The sequence below is a fragment of the Rattus rattus genome, chromosome 10 (assembly GCF_011064425.1).
Source record: "Rattus rattus isolate New Zealand chromosome 10, Rrattus_CSIRO_v1, whole genome shotgun sequence".
Taxonomy (NCBI): Eukaryota; Metazoa; Chordata; class Mammalia; order Rodentia; family Muridae; genus Rattus; species Rattus rattus.
The window spans coordinates 65233417-65252101 of NC_046163.1; the positions used below are offsets into that span (position 1 = coordinate 65233417).

The following is an 18685-nucleotide window of genomic DNA, read 5'->3' on the forward strand; positions in this document are numbered from 1 at the left end:
CAGGCCATGGTAGTGTTTTGAGGCAGTCCAATACAGAAATCAAAGCATTTCTATCTCGGGTATTCATCATTGCCCAGACTCAGGACGATAGTGCAGCCTGGTAGACTGTGGGCTGAGTCTGGATCTGCATAGCTTCAGGGTGCTGCATACCACCCAGCTGACCCCACTGGGTGATGACATGTCCCTCAGCCACCCTCAGCCCTCTCTAATACCCATCTTCAGTTCCCCCTGTATGCACAGCCCCCCTTCATACATGCATTCCTTGTAGTGGCGTCCACCCCACACAAGGCAGAGCAGGGCAGCCTGCCTTCTGCTTCCCGCCCCCTGTGAGCATCTATTTTAAGTCCTGTACTTGGCCAATCCCTCTGGTTCCAGACCCATATGGGATACTATTTATCACTCCAAATCTGTGCACTTACTGTGCACATCAGGTGCCCTGCTTCTGCAGCGTCATGTTGCCCTTACCACTCTGTCACACATTGCATCAGAATAGCCGAGACTTCGCACAGCATCTGCCCTGCTAAATGGGTGCCACAGATGCGTGTGTGAGAAATGTGAAATCCAAGTGTAGCAGATGTCCATCGTCTGCAAGCCTCATGTTACTTGAGCCACAGACTGAAGAGCACACTACTCTGATAGAACTGTATTGGGTGATATTTGATCTCCAGAGATTCATAATCAAAATACATGTGCATACCTGCACATAGACATGTGTAAATATCCTTTATGCAAATTCATATTTGTAGGGAAAAGTGAAATTTTCCATGATGAAATGATTGGTGGCTCTGTAGACACTGAACTATATAAAGAATGTATTAAACACTTCTGTTATTCCTAAAAGAAATAGACTTTTCTTTTATGCTGCAATTAACCCACAAACATTCCTGATTATATGTTATCTCAGGGTCCCTGGTAATATTAGCTAGGACAGATGTCTTGGGAAAACTGTCCAAGGAGGCTGGAGAGCTGGTTCAGTGGTTCTCTTCCAGAACCCCGGTTCAAATCCCAGTATCCACACAGTAGCTCACAGCTGCCTGAGCTTCTGGTGCTGGGAATCCGACACCCTCGCACAGACAGACACACATAGACAAAACAGCAACTCAATGCACACAAAATAAATAAACATCCTGAAAATAAGAAAGAAAAGCTGTACAAGATGAGTTTGACATTTCAAGCCAACCCTTTGGCCGGTGGGGATTCCTACCCTACGGGGATTCCTACCCTACGCCTACCCCAGCCTGGTCCCCAGTTCTTCTGTACTCTCTTGGAGGTGCCAGTCTGCCCCGCCATTATCCCTTACAGAACTCACAGTTTCACAGTTAACCACCGCAACCAAGTGGAGAGAGAGCAGGGCCCTGGGTATGTCGGCAAAGTACCCAGCAGACACTCCATAAATGAATCTAAATACTCATGGGGGCAGCATCACACCATTGAGAAAGGTGTCACACCGTGCTCAACTCTGCTTTCCAAAGCAGCAAAGGCACAAACCCAGACCTGAGACCAATGGGATGTGACCCCTTTTGTCTAACACGTGGTTTTCCTTTCCTTTCGAAGATGATGCTAGGACCCATTTTAGTCATGTTAAATTTAACCTTTTCTGCTCTTCCATTAAGGACTAAAATTTATTGTATATAAAATAAAGTTAACACATATATTTTATACCTAAAATTATTTTAAAGTTGGTTCTTCCTTGATATCTTTTCCTTAATCTGAGTGATACTATGCTTTAGAATAAGTTTATTTTTTTTAAGTGCAAAAGTTTTTTAGGGTAACACACTTTTGCTATTCTAGATACACAACGTGGACAGGCGCATGAACAAGGCAAATGGCCGCCGAGGAACAGACAAGTGTGTGTTTACCTGTGATGGCTTTCGTGGCCACTCAACTGAGGGTTAAGTCTCTAAATGGTTCTTAGGGCGCTTTTCTAAGTCACATATGTACCGAGGATGGGAAGGAACAAGCAATGTTAGATTAAAAAGATGACTGACAAAAAATAACTATATGTTATGCTCTTTGCAGAGGATACAAGAGAAGAAATACCATTTAGGTTAGTGAGAGTCTAAGTGGAAATCTGTTAATTTATTGCCCAAATTTCCACCACCTTATAGATTAAGCTGTGAGATTCCTACAACTTAGTTAAAGGTTATAATTTACCATCTAACATCTCCATGGGCCTGAATAACCGCTGGTGTCTGTATTAACTTTACCCACCAGGAATCCTGATCTCCTGCTGCATTTGCACGCTCGTGTGTAGGCAAAGTGGGAGATGCAAATAGAGTGAGAGCCATGATAGCTTCCTTAAATTACACTCTGCAACTATATAGAGGTCTCCTCATGTGTATTCTCTTTGCAATTTAAATCAAATATAGATAGAAAATACACTTTAATTGAATTTCAAATGTATCATTTAAAATCTTCAAGGTGTCAGTATTTTAGAAATTAATACATTAGCTGACTTACCTCAGTAGAAGCAGTTTGTGCGCCCCCACCCCATTCCTCACAGCGAGCGGTCACCCTGTTTATTGTTGGAGTAGCCATTTAGTTATTGTTTCTTTAAATAAAATTTACAAACATATGATTGTCTCCACTGCCTGCCACATTCCATGATCTGCCTGGTTAAGAAGAATGTTTTGCTGTGGGTCACAAAAGCCCCAGCCACCCCACCCCCAGGTTCTGTGGCAGAGTTTCTGCTTTCCCCATTTTTCACCGTCTGGAAGGGCCACTGCCATGCTAGCTTTGGGGACTTCATTTTCAGCAATAATTTCCTAGAGTGACCAACACTATGGGGAAATCTGTGCTAACTGTTTGAAAAAGGAGAAAGAAAGAGAAAAGCCTACACCTGAGCTATTTGCAGTACTGTCATGCTAACATTCAACTCAATAAGACCGGGGCTCTCAGGGGGGGCTCTGCTAATAGCTTCCCACTGACCTCCTTGCAGCAGGCTGGGCTGCTGACTGGTGGCCCAGTGGTGAGGACTGCAAAGCAAATGGGGTGTGAAAGCTGATTTTTTTTAAAGGCTATGGTTCTGACTGGTCACAAAAAAAAGGGCAATGAGTTATATAATAGATATATTTTTTTTTCCTGAATTCCCCCCTTTAGACCGTCCATCATAGGAACTTAAGCATGACCTAGAATATTAATTATGTCGGGTTGAGCAATGAGCAAATGTACCATTTGTTACCCAGTCACCCTTAGCCTTACATTAATATTTTGAACTATTCCATATTTCTAACAATCTATCAGCAGGTTTTTTTCTCCTCAATTTTTATTCTTATGCTTAAGTGCTGCGGATGGGAGAGTATTTGAAGGTGCAACTGATTTGAAAGCAAAGGAAGGGCTTGCTGCAGGGGCACCTGCTGTGCTGTCTCAGGCTGTGGGGGGCGCAGCTCCCTACACAGACCTTTGTTCCCTGTGTGCAGGGATGCTGCAGTCTAACTTCTTGTTTCTTTGTTATTGTGGTTTCCTCTCAGAGCTCATATCTGTGAACTGAAGAGACTGAAACTGGCGATGTACACCTCAGATCCCCACTGCACAGCCATCCATGTTTCAATGTCAGACTTCACCTGAAACAGTTGTTTGCCTAGACTTGAGAGAAGAGAGGTGAACAGGCTAGCTCAGATCTGGGAGTGAACAGAGGTGAACAGGCTAGCTCAGACCCTTTATCTTTTCTTTTTTGGAAACTGCATTCAAGTCACTTAGCAAATAGAAGTCTGCCACAGAAAGAGACAAAGTCTAAAACCATTTTCAGGCCTCTTGATTTAAAATCTGTGAACACCATTGAGTGGGACACATTTCTCAAAAGAGGCCTACCTAAAATATGCTTCTCTTACTAAATTTTAAGCAGATGCAGTTTGAAAGGAAACATTAAGAGAACACAGTGGCCAAGAGTTCTGATAGCTGGAAAAGAGAAGGTGGGCCTAGGACCGAGTGGGGTGTTTGCTGTGGAAGGGGCTGCTGAACAGACAGTGAGGCCTCATCACGGCCTCAGCCTACCTGTGCTAGGGACTTACAAAACCCCACTCAGCAAGTGACTGCCCTGCTCCTGGGAGAGCGCTGCCTGCCGCTGCAGCAGCCCAGGGCCGCAGGAGGCCACTGCACCCCAGATGCTTCTGCTGAGGACCTAGAGGAAGAAGGCAGCTGATTCCTCCTGCCTCTCAGGCTGAACTCAGCACTGGCTCCCACGACAGTGTACGTGATATGAATGTGCTGGCATAAAGCAAGTAAAAAACACACAAAAGCTGTGTGGTTGGTTTACTGAGGTTAAGAAAATTCGGGGCCTGGGTCGTCTTAGTAACTACTCTGTCTTGTTACTTAAAAGCACATTAGCTCAACTCTTAGGAACCTGATATACTCCCTCGGGCCTCCTTTGTGGCTCCTTGTCACTGTGCCCCTGACATGCCCGGTGCTAGGCTCCATCCTTACCCTGACTCCAGAACAGAACTGAACAGGGGAGGAAGGAAAGGGAACTGAAGGAAGGAAGGAGCAGAGAGGAGAGAAGAAAGCAGAGTTCTTAAAGGTTTCCTTAAAAGTTCAGTGAAGGCCTGTTAACCACGCCGACTTCTGAGAACTCAGACCTTGCACATGCGGCTGCTCACTTGCTGGCCATTCTAGCAGAGGCACTCAGGGGTGCAGCACAGCAGCAGTTAGCCCTGCATCGGGAGAAGACTCCAGCCCCTCCCCTGCCAAGGATTCCTCTGGCCTGGCCAGCACCTCCTGGGGCTCTGCTTGTCCAGAGGAGATCACCATGGCCCTCAGAGCTTTGGTCAGGGAAAGGTAGAGGTGCAGAAGAATGCCCCCTATACCTGTGCTATACCTGTTTTATTGTGGAGGAATTTTTGTTTTCTTCAAGAATTTTTAAAAGGAGAAACAAAGTGTGCTCTTATTTTACTTTTACATGATCAGAGTGAAATATTTTTAAATAGCTGTAGTTACTAAATAAAAAAAATTCAGAAGTGAATTTGCTATTTTCATCAATATTATACATTAAAGCATTTCCTGTGAAATGTGGATTAGAAGAAAGTAACTTAAATATAATATTCCCTAACGCAAATTAAAATCAATGGCTATAGAACGCCTACCAACCTTCTCAGCCTAAGATACACACAGAGAGGGCAAAAGCTTTTCATCCCGTGAGGCTATTCTTAGAAGAAAGAGGCTAGAACTCGAAAGACTTTGCATGACTGGCTGTGGTCTAACTGGCTGATAGTGGGTATCTCCCAGTGTTTGTTATCAAAGACATAGAACACACTATGAGAATCAATCATTGAGGCAAACGTCTCTGAATTTGTTCTGAGACTAGGTAGAATTTTGTAATAAAAATGGAAGAAAGGCACCAAGACCAAGAGAGCAAGGGAGGGAGAAGACATGGGGGCACAGTCAGGGGACATCAGGCTGGCCACTGTGGCATGAGAATATTGCCAAAATTTATCTTTGGAATGTTGAGGACTTGAATTCAGTCATAATTTTGGAATTTCTTGATTTTCATATCTCATACACACACACCACACACACACACTATACACACACACACACACACACACACACACACACACACCATACACACACACACACATACACACACACACACATACACACACACACACACACACACACACACACACACACACACACACACACACACACACACACACACACCACACACACACACACACACACACACACACACACACACACACACACACCACACACACACACACACACACACACACACCATACACACACACACCATACACACACACATACACACACACATACCACACACACACACACACACCATATACACAAACACACACACACACCACACACACATCATACACACACACACCATACACATACACACCACATACACACACACACACACACCACACACACACACACACACACACACAACACAGAGTGATGGGCATGGAATGGGGCGGGTTACTCATAAAAGTTAAACTGAGATGTCATAAATGCGAGAATTCCATTCCACAGTCATCCAATCCAGTTCCACACTAGGAATTCCAAAAGACTAAATGCTAGAGTAGGGCACATGACCAGTGTAAGCAGAGAGATGAGGTTTGACATGGGAAGCAATGCTCAAAACAGCAATGAAGAAGCCTCTGCGAGGCTCATTAGGAGACTGAATCTGCCTGAGGAAAGAATTTCTGGTATGTCAAGGAAAATTTCAAAACAAAACAAAACAAAAAAGCAAAACTGGAGCAGAATGTCCAAGTGGCATGGGCACTTGTGAGAGGTGTGGAGTGCCTGTCCTGTGAATGACGTGCGAGAATTGGAGAAGGGACCAGGGGAGCATCTGAGGTACAGTGACTGCCAGTGACCTCAGGCTCACTCACTGGCACTGCACTGTGTGAGGGCACGCCACTGCCAGGCCTAGGTGCTGTGTGCTCAGAATGAAGCCTCTCACAGTGCAGCAGCACTGAGCACTGCCGGAACAGCCCGGATTGCCTGTTAGATTTTGGATTAACTTTTGGTCATTGCACGCCCAAGAAACGTCGACTGTCGCCCCTTTTTGTTACCATGTTCAGTTACGGTAACAAGCGTGGTTCAAGAACCTGTGCAGAGCCGTGGCTGGAATGAGCCCGGGTGCGAGCATGGAGGGAGGGAGGCAGGAAGGGAGAGAAGGGGGGGGAGGAGGAAGGGACTGACGGATAAGACGGAGGGAGGAAGAGAGGGAGAGAAGGAAGAAAAGAAGAGAAAGAACTAGAAAAAATACATACTGAGGGGGAAACAATCACTGACGAGAATTTACCTTGTCAAATCCTACAAGTGTGAAGGAGAAATGAACATCTTCAAATAAAGAACCACGGGTCTGTGTGCTCAGAATAAACTCCGTGACGTGGACCCCTCGCTCCACTGAACCACTGCCAGAGGGCAATGAGAAGGCTGGGGTGCTCCGACTGTAGTGAGTTGGGCCTCCAACTCCCCATACAAAAGTGCTGGTGACTGGTCCTGTCTTTACACTTTTTGCCATGGAAGCTAGTCCCTCCCCATACTGAAAAGTTCACTCTCCTGCCTCTCAGCCCACCTCTCACCTTTTTAAACATCCATAGTGTTTAGTGTTTCATCTCCTATCTCTTCAAGCTTTCTCCCCCATGTGGCTATTTTGGGAACATGAATACATTCCCGTTCCTCTGAACACCCTCCTCTACCCTGAGTCTCCCATCAACCCCCTATTCCAGTGGCAGGAATTTCCCATGATCCTCAGTCTCCTTCCCTGCAGCAGTGAAGACGTTTTCAATCTGGGGTGATGGTGCTCCAGCCTACGTTAGCTCCTGCCTCCCTCCTCTTGGAAGCCAGTCTGACAGTAGGAAGCAAACATCCTCTTTCTCTTTCTACGTACAGCGATGGGGCTGTTTTCCTGGCCTTACTAGAGGGAAATGAGAGGAATGATGGAATCACACAAAATCAAGGTCACTACTGACAGTGTCCAGAACTTACAAAGCAGATGTATTCCATCCTTCTCTGACTGGTTCTGGACTCAAGCAGGGAAAGGTGTCGATAACGTTTCTTTCCCTCAGGTGCCCAGTTTCTATCCTGATTAATCACCGGTCTTTGGCAGAGATCCTGCCTCCCTCTGCCACCACATGCTTTGGCATTGCAGATGGTGTTGAATATACCCACAAATAGTCCTTTCTTGTCATTTGGAACATTACAAAACATATGTATTAGTAATATAAACATTACTAATTAAGAGAACCATTAGTAACTAATTTGGGAGTAAGATGTCAAAGACATGTTTCTTTTTGCTCACTCTCAGTCACCTGCAGTATTGAGTGGGTTTCATTTGTTTCCAGATTACAGCTGCTGTCCAGACAGCAGAAGTAACAAGTAATCAAATGGCAATTATACAGTTACTTCTCTCTAATGGGCTCTTTTTGAGAAGACAAAAAAAAAAATAGCCTAAAATCCATCCCTATGGGCCAGAAACGTATGCTTGCCTTCTGGTCAAGAGGACTTAACAAGTCAAGCTTGTTTCCCTCCACCCCAAGCCCTCATGTTTGAAGGGATGAGAGCTTCCACAATGTGGGAGAAGGCAATGGGGTTGAGTGTGCTCTCTGGTTCTTGCTTTCAAGCAAACAGGAAAGTTAAGAACATCTTGACCTCAGGGCATACCCTTGAGGTGGGTCCTTTTTCTACCCTGGCCAATCCACGTTAGACCAGAGTGTTAATACCACATTCCCTGTGCCTGGTGTATGACCTGGCTTGATTTGGCCTGTCTAGAATCTCTAATGATGTTAGCTGTCCTTCTGTCTGTTCTTTATATACAAGATTCACCCTTTTAAAAACTGAAAACGAAAAGAAAATCCACGGAACCAACCAAACCTTGGCCCTCAGGGGCTCACAGAGACTGAACCGACAAGCAGGGAGCTGTCTGGGACTGACCCTGTGCTCTCTGCACATGCCTTACCATTGTGCAGCTTGGTCTTCTTGCGGGGCTCCTAGCAGGGCTGTCTCTGACTTTTTCTGGCCTTTGGAACCCTATTTCTCATATTGGGTTGCTTTGTCCAGCCTTAATATTCCGAACAGAAGTGGGGGAGGAGAAGGTTTGGGGGGTTGGAACAGGGGAGTAGGGGAGGGACTGGGAGAAGAGCAGGAAGGAGAAACTGCAGTCGGGATATAAAAAGAAAAAGAAAAAAATAAAAGATAGAAATGGACTATGAAAAATCACAAAAATTTATTTGTGCAAACACAGACATCACTTTTCAAGCCAATATAGACTTCAAATAATTTTATTTTATTTTTATGTTTTTAATTCAAAGGAGAAATACTGAGTGACTAGGATTAAAATCTGAACTGCTTTATGTGTTTAAATCTGAGTTAGGACATAGATAAAACATGTCGGCACCTATGCAGACTATTAGTACCAGGAGAGAGAGACATTTAGGATCAGTGCAAGTTCAAGGCCAGCCGGAGTCACACAAGGAGACCCTGCCTTATACAAGAGCAAAGAGGGGGACCTCATGTCCCTTTTCTGGGGTTCACCTACACTGTAAGGAGGAAGGAATGACTCCAGCAACGAGGTAAGTGGCAAAGTATAAAACAAGGAAAGGGAGATGCTCCCTCAAAGACTAGAGGAGACTCAACAGCTGAATGTTTGCACGGTAGTTGGCAGGCTTTTGATTTTACTGTAGTTACATAAATAAAATCCCGATAATTAAAGGGATCATTTCCATGATGTAAGACCTACAGAGGCTGAGGACACTGTCAGGGTGAGAACACACAGCGGTGGAAGAAGACCGGGGTTCATCCCCAGCATTGAAAGATATGTACACACACACACACACACACACACACACACACACACACACACACACCTACATGTATAGAGATGTATAGATAATGTTATATAATGTAGACTTGTGGTATATTGCTTATTGGCTTCTGGGTTAAGATCAGGTATAAAATGCAACACTTAATGATTCAGAGTTTTCTGATAGGCACAGATGGGTATACATGCTTTAACAGCAAACAACGGACAAATATGAATACATTTAAAAGAAAAAGAGTAAAAGTATTTAATACTATTAATTCTATATGCTGAGGCACAGGAGGGGCAGTCAGTTGGATATATTTGGGATTGAGTTGAAAAACAGATGAAGTGGGTATATGTTTAATTTGGGTTTAGTAGCGATAGATACATACAATTTGTTATTTCCAAATATATTTGAATCCTCTGTAGCAGCAGCTCCCCAGAAACTGCAGACCACTCACTGTGCAGACTCACTCAGGAGAGAATGTGCCCCACAGCCTGCATGGACTCGGGCACTGAAAGTGCGTGCATATCAGAGAGGCATGGTCTGCAACCTCTGTGTCCTGAAGCCACTTTGGAAAATTGATCCAATAGCCACATGAATTGTAAGGACAAAATTTGATTCCCATTTCCTATTTAAAACTGAGATCTCCCCTTTAAAATATGAGTGTGTAGTGGCTTATGCTTTTTATCTCAGCACTTAGGAGGCAGAGACAGGCAGATCTCTAAGACTTCAAGCCCAGCATGGTCTACAGAGTGAGTTCATCAGCCAGGGCTGCATAGTGAGACACTGAGACCCTGTCTCAAAGAAAGAAAGGAAGAAAGAAAGAAAGGAAGAAAGAAAGGAAAAAAGAAAGGAAGGAAGGAAGGAAAAAAGAAGAAGAAAGGAAGGAAGAAAGAAAGAAAGGAAGGAAGGAAAGAAGGAAGAAAGGAAGAAAGAAGTAAAGAAAGAAAAGAAGAAAGAAAGGGGGAAGAGAGGGAGAGGGGGAAGAGAGGGAGAGGGGGAGAGGGGGAAGAGAGGAAGGGAAGAGAGGAAGAGATATACAGTGGGAGGGGACAGGGAAGGGAGAGAGAAAGAGACAGACAGAGTGACAGGGGGACAAAGAAGAAAAGAAGGAAAGGAAAGAAAAATTCCAAAGTATAATAGATATACTACACCATGCAACCTTTCCGTAGGAATAAAAATTTAGATTAATATTGCTAGAGGAGAAAATGAATAATTCTCTTGTTACTTCAGAAAATGCAACAAAATGATTGTTAAAACTTGAAGAACAAATATTATAGATCTAGGTCAAGCAGTTAATCAAAGTAGTTATATTTGAGACTGTGAGTGGCTAAACACCATAAGACTTTTAATATTTTATGTGAATTTGAAATCATACATCATAATAATTTCATCCTCCTTCCTCTTTCTTCTACTTCCTTTCTTCTTCTTTGTTCTCCTCGTCTTTTTCTTCCCCTTCCTCTTCCTCCTCACCCCTCCTTGTCTCTTTTTTTCTTCTTTCCATTATTGGAAATTAAACCCAGTGCCTAAAGCATGGGAAGAAGGGCAGTTCCACTGAGCTGCAGCCATGCAAAAATCTATTCATTTGGTTCCATGTAGAATTACCTGAACCTGAAGCTCTGGGGGACCTAAAGTCTTTGGTCTCCCGTGCACATCACATACCACCCTTCTACAGACACATAGTTTTAAAAAGAATAAAATAAACATTCTTAAAAATGATTTCTAAAACTGTATAAGCTTTAGGCCCATAGCAGGATTTAATTTTTAATCGCCAAAAGGAAAGTTTTATGATGTCTTCCTAAAGAATCCATTTAAAAATACTTTTAGTGTTCTGTGTTGAAAAAATAGTCTTCCACATTGCTGTCTCTTTCCAGTGGCTTCTGATTGTCCCTTTGCTTCTGTCCACATTTTTGTCTGAATTTTCTAGACGTATGTTGTAGTCAAGACAAAGAGAGCAGAGGAGGGGCCAGTTTGATGACAACCTTTTCCCCACTTACATTCCCTACTTAATGACAAGAGGGTAAATAATTGTCCTTTTCTATGGATTATAATATAACAAGAATTATATGTAACATTGAAGAGGGAGGATGTAAGTACAAGAGTTAGTGCTGAATTAATTCTCATGGTGGTTCAGTCTTTGGTCTTTCAGAGGAGAGGCTGACAAAGGTAAGGGGTGTGAGGGTAGCATTCTGGCATGGACTGCTCAACGGATGCAGAGAGAATGTCCAGTCTCATAGGCCTTCTTCCTGTTCTGTGCCTCCAGAGGTCAGAGATCAGAGGTCAGTCCTTCATCTGCTGCAGAATCTTCTTGAAAGACCAAACCTGCCATCCACCTTAAGGGAGAGAACCACCTGGCTAACAGTTGGCTGCAGCAGAGATAACTGCTTCACAGAACTGTGGAGACGAGGGTGTGGAGACAGAAACCATGACAAATTGGCTTGAGTTGTGCCCATGGAATTTCCACAGCTGCCCAAGTTTTGCATGGCTTTGATAGCCTTCTGCACAAAGGCTCTAGTTTTTTCCATGAGTGTCCTTGGGCTGACTGGGCACATTTCTGTAAGCACTGTAGCACCCTCCTGTACAGAGTTTGGTACCAGAGCACTTAGCTACCAAGGAGGATCTCAGGATCTCAGGAGTGGAGATGGAGTGTCCTGCACATAGGTGTCACTTGGTGAATCATATGTGGGCCACTGACTTCCAGGGACCAAGTTCTACTGAGTTTATATGAACTAGGTACAATCATGAACAAACACTCATCCTTAAATTTGTAACCTTCCTCTGGAAGAAGAGGACAGGAAGATGACCTTACCAATCCTGCACCACACCCTGTTTGCTAGCAAGGGTCAATATGTACTTCTTCACAAGAAATGTGAAACACTACCTCCCATTGCTAGCACGATGGTTGATTTCCATAATTCCAGCCCTTAGGGAGGCTATGACAGCAGAATTTCTGGAGGTTCAAGATCAGTCTGGGACACATAGTGAGCTGCAGAACAGCTTAGGCTGTGTATACATGAGATCCTGTCCCCCACAGCCCTCCAAATGCTACTACCCGAAACAAACTTTCATCAACCTGCCTTACTGCCAAGCCCCTTCAACTTCTGTAGAAATTTGCCACGACAAAGAGTCGGTAGCTGGGAATGCATGAGGTCCATGGTGTAATTGGGCTAATAATGGAAGTTAGGTAGCAGTGAACCCTCCAAAACGACTGGCAGGTTTCTCCTGTGTCTGACTCACTTTCACTTAAGAGCCATCAATACCTACTCTAATGTCCAGATAGCCCACGATTCCTTAAGCGCCTTAGCACACCGAGACCCTTGCCACTGCCCCGAGTCTCCACAGCTTCCTCCTCTGAGCTTCTTTGCTGCTGGGCAGATATTTCTCCCTCTCTCCTCTCATGAACTATTAACAATCTATCAGTGTTCGCCAACCTACACTAATAAGGACAGCTGAACAGCTAGTACACTTGTTGACAAAGCAGTTTAATAGGTGGGAGGAGACATTTTAAAAGTAAGGAATGGAAAGGTCGGTGTGGTGGAAGTTGTGAGAATTGCCCTTCTTTGGGGTGAGAGCAGGACTGAATGTCCGGACTATAACTAGCTGTGAGAAGTAATCAGCTTCATCCGTATGCTGGGTGTTTTGGTGAGTTTTTCTTGAACATAATATCAGGCTGGGATGGGATGACTACACAGAGGAGCAAAGGAAGAAAAGACTGAAAGGCAGGGCGGAGGCAGATAGCGGAGAGTTGTCAATGTTTACGCTGAAAAGGAAGGGTTGTTTTAAACATATTCGCATTAGTACTTTGAAAATTTCATATTTGCATACCAAGTATCTCGATCATATCCACCCCCAACTTCTCCACACATCCTCTCAGATCCACCCCACCCCCTTCCTCTTTCGCTTCTTTTGTCCTCTTGTTTTGTAGTTATTTGCGTAACACATCAGGATAAGCTGTGCACAATCCTGGTGGTGGGGCTACCAACTGGAGCATGGCTGACCAACTAGGAGCCATACCCTTAAAGGTGGTTGTCCCTCCCCAGCAGCCACCTGCTGTCCAAGGTTCCTCAGGGAGGGTGGGTGTCTGAGTCCCTCTGCCCTCCACACTACAAACACCGTCATTGCCTTGATGGAGGAGGTGGCAGGCAAAAGTTGTGCTGACACACAGACTGCTCAGAGGGCATGGAGAAAGTCAAAGGCAGGTGACAAAATGCATGCAGCCGAGGAATGGTACAGCCAAGTAACCTAGGAGCCAGACTGTGCACGAGTGAGTGAAGTGGCCTCTAAGATCAACAGGCATGAAATGTGCAGCAGTCACTGATGGCCGTGCCTCAACACCACTGCTCCAGAGCTGCCCGTGTGGCAGCTGAGTGTTGTATCCTGAGAACCTTGCCCACAGCGAAGCCTGTCCAATCCTGAGAACCCTTCCACAGCGAAGCCTGTCCAAACACTGTAATTTCCAAATTCACCAGCCCCTGACCCAGATGCACACACACCATTACACATGTAAACAGTGGCACGTGTACACACAGGGACTGCCATTTTCCCATGGCTCTCCTCAGGACAGAAGTGCATGTCACATGTCACATGGCAAGTCCATAATGTACATAAGCAGACGACCTCTCAGCTTCTGCTGAGGGGGCAGGATGGAAGAGATACACAATTTGGAAAGCTTAAATACCTCCAATTAAGAATTTTAACCTCATAATCTTTATCTTCTAAACATGTTTCCCATTGAGCAGCCTACCAGTTTACTATAACTAGTGCTTTAAGCTTTAATTAAAATATATTCCTTCCTTATATAAATTCAATTTGGTACGGTTTTGAAAACAGATGACTGTATGCATTTTTCTTAAATATCCAAGTATATCAAATTATAGTTTATCAATAATGATCACCACAAAGGGCATTTTTAAAAATCATAAAACTGATAAGAATTAGTTTTGTACCCATATAAAAATTACTAGGATAAAGAAAACAAAAACATATTATGCAAACGATAACATGAAAATTATTTCTATAACATTTCCATTTGAATCTGTGTTAACTATCAAATGACACAAAATAAAACATGCAGCTCTACTGATTGCTCCATTTGTGTTTGTATGTTTTTCCTATGATCGTATTAACATGAAAATGAGGAAAGTCACTGTTGGTTAATTACTCCTGTGGATAGTTCTATGCAGTGACGTTCATCTCCCAAGTGCTGGCCGCGGCCTTTGGATCTTCAGTTTTAAATGCATCCTGAGACTTTGCTGAGCCTTAGGAAGCAACGTTTTCCTCTAGTGAATTCAATAACAGGCCTTTGCGTGCAGCCACCAGTAGGTGGAGCAGACAGCATAATTTATTACTGAGAACAAGGGCAAAGGAATGAAAGTCAGTTTCTTTGGAATAAAAGAAATCTGTAAATGAGATTTTCTTCAAAGGAAATATGCCCTGTATGTATTAGATTTGGTTTGACTGGTTACTGAATCAAAATAAATAACTTTATTAAATAATCAATCTTCGCAGAAAGATAAATTTACAAATGGAGGTATGGCTTGCATTTTACTTTATTCAAATCAACTAAAATTAACTTTCCTTTCAAAAAATTTTACAGGGACAAAGATTTTTTGATGTGTTCATTTAGTAAGGACGTTAAACACAGTCCTGCTTTACAGGTGGCGGGAGCATAGCAAACAGTATTTTTCTAGGAAATATAATTGACTAATCCTGTTATGTCTGCAGCAACAAATTAACCTTATTACTACTAGTAAATGGTGATTGATTATTTATGCAAATAAGTTACCATGTTCAGCTTTCTGATTGAAATAAACATAGAAAAGAGGCGCTTTACTAGGACTTGAACTTTTTAATTAATAAAGCCCTGAGGGGCCTGTTAATTCACCCATTGCAATATTAGTTAGCTACTCGTGTAACTCCTATTAGCACACACATATTTGCTTGAATAAAGATGAGATAACAATAAAATTATGAATAGCTCCTGAAACTATTTAAAAATATACATCAGATTTATACTAAAATCAGCTTAAATTATGCCTATAAATATCAATACATCAGCATAACCAGTCTAGGGTTATTAATTCATTAAGTAGCATTATCTGTATACTTTGCTCTGCAACATTCTTCAGTGTTTTTAAAGCATTGTTGGCCTGACTAATGTTTTACATTTACTAACAATATCTGGCTACACTAGAACTGTAGGAATATAATGTCAACTTTACTATTGTACAATGCATATTAATAATGACATTACTAAGTTGTTGAAACTTTCAATAAACTATGTTCTCTTCTAAAAGTGCTACATTCTTTTCACACAGTTCAACAAAACTGTGTACAAATCAACTTCTCACCAAAAAGAACTTACACTTGCTACCGACAATTAGAATGCAAGTTTTTGGAAGTGAGACGTCCTGTCCTAGGTACAAACAGTCCCGGGAGTCAGCCAGGACAACTTACCAAGAATATATTTAAATCCAAGCTTCAATTTCCACCCAATAGCCAGGTCATTAAGGCAAATGAGTAACGATACTCACATCGAAGTATGTATTTTTGTTTCTTATATAGGGAAAGTATTTAAAATCCCTTGTATCAGCAAAATCAAAACTGAAAATGGTTGTTAATCTTAGTGAGACTGCTTATAGATAGCAATTTTGTCCTATTAAAAAAGTTGTGTGACAGCCAATGTAAATGAAGCTGAGTGCCCCTTGTGGCTAAGGATTCATTAGCATAACCTCACATGTACTAAATTCCCAGCACAGTACCCATGGAGGGCAAGCATTCAGAGACGTGCTAGTCAGAGTAACAGGCTAAGGAGGAGCCATGCTCAGTGTAGTAAGGCTCTGTAGTCCTTAAGCTCTACCTTGGTAGACTATGGACAAACACTGACTCAAAGGAAGCAGACCAGATCTACCATAAGTATGGGAAGGTGTGCGCCTACAAGCATCATCTGGGAGCATCTGAGCTCAAGGATCAATAACAGAGTCCAAAGAAGGTAGTATCACTCTTCTATGTTATCACTGAGACACTCAGCCTTGGGGGGCGCCATCATAGGTTCAAAGGTTATCCTTTTATCTCCTTAGTTACCTGCAGGTACATAGTAAGATCACCATCATCTCATAATCTAAATTGCCAGGCAGATAGAATCTCTGACGTTTCTTCTCCAAGGGAGAAGACCTTCACCTGGAATGTCCCAACACCAACAGCACCAGGCAAAGTGAAAATGAAAAGGGCAGCAACGTGGAGGCCACAGTGTAAGGAGCTCCTATCCCTGTTAATAACTAAAATAAAGAAAAGAAAGGAGCCAGCTCCCTCCTTCCACTGTCGGGGCTTGGGGCTTGAACCCAAGGTCAATGAATCTGAGTTAAAGAGCCTTTACCCACTAAGCCATCTCACCAGCCAAGTCATGCATTTAAAGCATATTTCTGTGGACAGAATATTCTATGTGCAGGGCACTCTTTCTCAGCAACTGTAACAAAACCTTAAGTATAAGAATACATTTCTAAATATTCTAAATTCCATATTTATCTCTCCATAGGAAGCAGTTTGATGAAAAGTTTTTCTTGACAACATCTATCAAAATTTAGAAAAGGAAGAAGAATGAGCTTCCACCATTCACTGAATTAAAAGAGAAAGCCTGAGAGCCAACTGGGCTTAATGACTTGTTACTTCTTGATCAATTCACAGCACAACGATAAGCCACGTGGAATGCGTTCTGAAGGCGAGGCTATGCCCTCCCTGTGTGGTATCCCTGTGGCGGCGACCACTCTGCTCATGCGGACCTTTCTACCCGTGGCTCAGTGGCTGCCTCTATGAGGCACTGTCACAGGCCAATCATGGCGCCTGCGCACACTGACACAGAAACACGAGATTGAACTCGAAGTAGTGTCTTTGTGGTATCTTTTCAACAAGTCATGTCCTATTCAGCCCGCTAGTTTGTCTCTGTCAGTCTAGGAGTCCAAGTGGCTCATGGGAGCTGCCAGGCACGGGTGGACTAACCTGCTTTGTGCTGAGCAGGTAATGCGTCTTGCGGGCTTGGTAATCTTTCTGCTTCTCCTCCAGTTCCAGGAGAATCTTTCTTTCTTCTCTCTCTTTCATTTCTGCGAACTCCTCCAAAGCCTCCCTGCATCAAAACCGTTAGCAGTTACTCTGTTGGCCTCAGTTGATCCCTAATTCTTTCACTGATGATAATCAAGTTTTTTTGAGGGGCGATGATCAGCTACATCCATCAAAATCAAGGGTGCAATTTATCTTGCCTGCGAGTTCTGGGGATCTTTGCTGTTGTTAGACAGCATTTAAGTGACTTTGTCATGACGGGGCTTTCGACACCAAGCGCGTCATGTTCCAATTAGTACAGCAGCAGAGGAAATGCCGAAACCCAAAGTAAAGTGAGTGCCTTTCTAGACCACCCGTGTCCTTTGCTGAAGATTCGCTATTTTGGAAATATTTAAATATTCCAAGAAGGATGTAAGTCTTAAATTTTAATTTTTATTTACAAATGTCTACCTGCTTACTCTGAATATTAATCGCTTTTTATTTTAAAGTCCGGACTTTTTACATGCTTAATTGATTCTATTTACTTCGGTTAAACAGCTCAACTAATAGCAATAAAATTACACATATTATCCTGCATTTAAAGAATTGACATTTTATTCAATAACATAAGTAATCTAAATAGAGGGTTAGATTAAGTTCACTTTTTTCTAAGGCATGAGAAATCCACTAAAATAATGAAAAAGTCCCTATTTATGTATATGCCTAAGAAATTTAAATGGAAAATAAGCTTTAAATTATACTGTGTGATAAATAGCTTCCGAATAGGACACGATATTATCAAATAAGGAAGAAAGACTACATCTTTTGCTTTCATTGGACAGATTTATCACTCATGTCAGACCAGCATTTTAATTCTGCTGTTTTATTTTTAAAATAGCTATCTAAGTTGGTGTCTACTTCTCTATGTAAAATTTCAAATAAATCGCTTAGTCTTTGCTTCATATATATCAGGGAGAACTAGAAGGAGATAGACTAGAAAGAAAAGAGAAAACAAAAGGACTCTCCTTGCTGCCTGAGTGTCTGGTAAATCTGTTGCAATCCTCCTTACAAGCTACCGATACTTCACACAAGGTTACTTATGAAACGCTGTGACGTTTAAAAATCACCATGCTAGGCCACTGTAGCAGAGCGATTTTTTTCAACATAAGATTAAATTGCAAAATAAATGAATTACTTGGAGTGGCACGGCCCCCATTTTACCACCCTTCCCTTGAAAATTGCTTATTAATATGAAAAAAGAAGGTATAAAATGGCCTGTTTTCCTTTATGCATGGTATTTGGGGTGCGTCTGCACACCGACAACCTGGGCTAGCTGCACATTAGACAGTGCTGGCAAGCTGGCACAATGACCTCTC

At 42.8% G+C, this 18685-nt stretch overlaps 1 protein-coding gene across 1 annotated transcript in view; it reads right to left on the reverse strand.

Moving 5' to 3' along the window:
* Positions 1-18685, reverse strand: part of Spata17 (spermatogenesis associated 17) — a 173228-nt gene that overhangs the window by 67930 nt on the left and 86613 nt on the right. The window contains exon 6 of the mRNA XM_032915678.1: positions 17274-17397. Coding sequence (XP_032771569.1) covers positions 17274-17397 — 124 coding nt within the window. The remainder of the gene's footprint in view (positions 1-17273; positions 17398-18685) is intronic.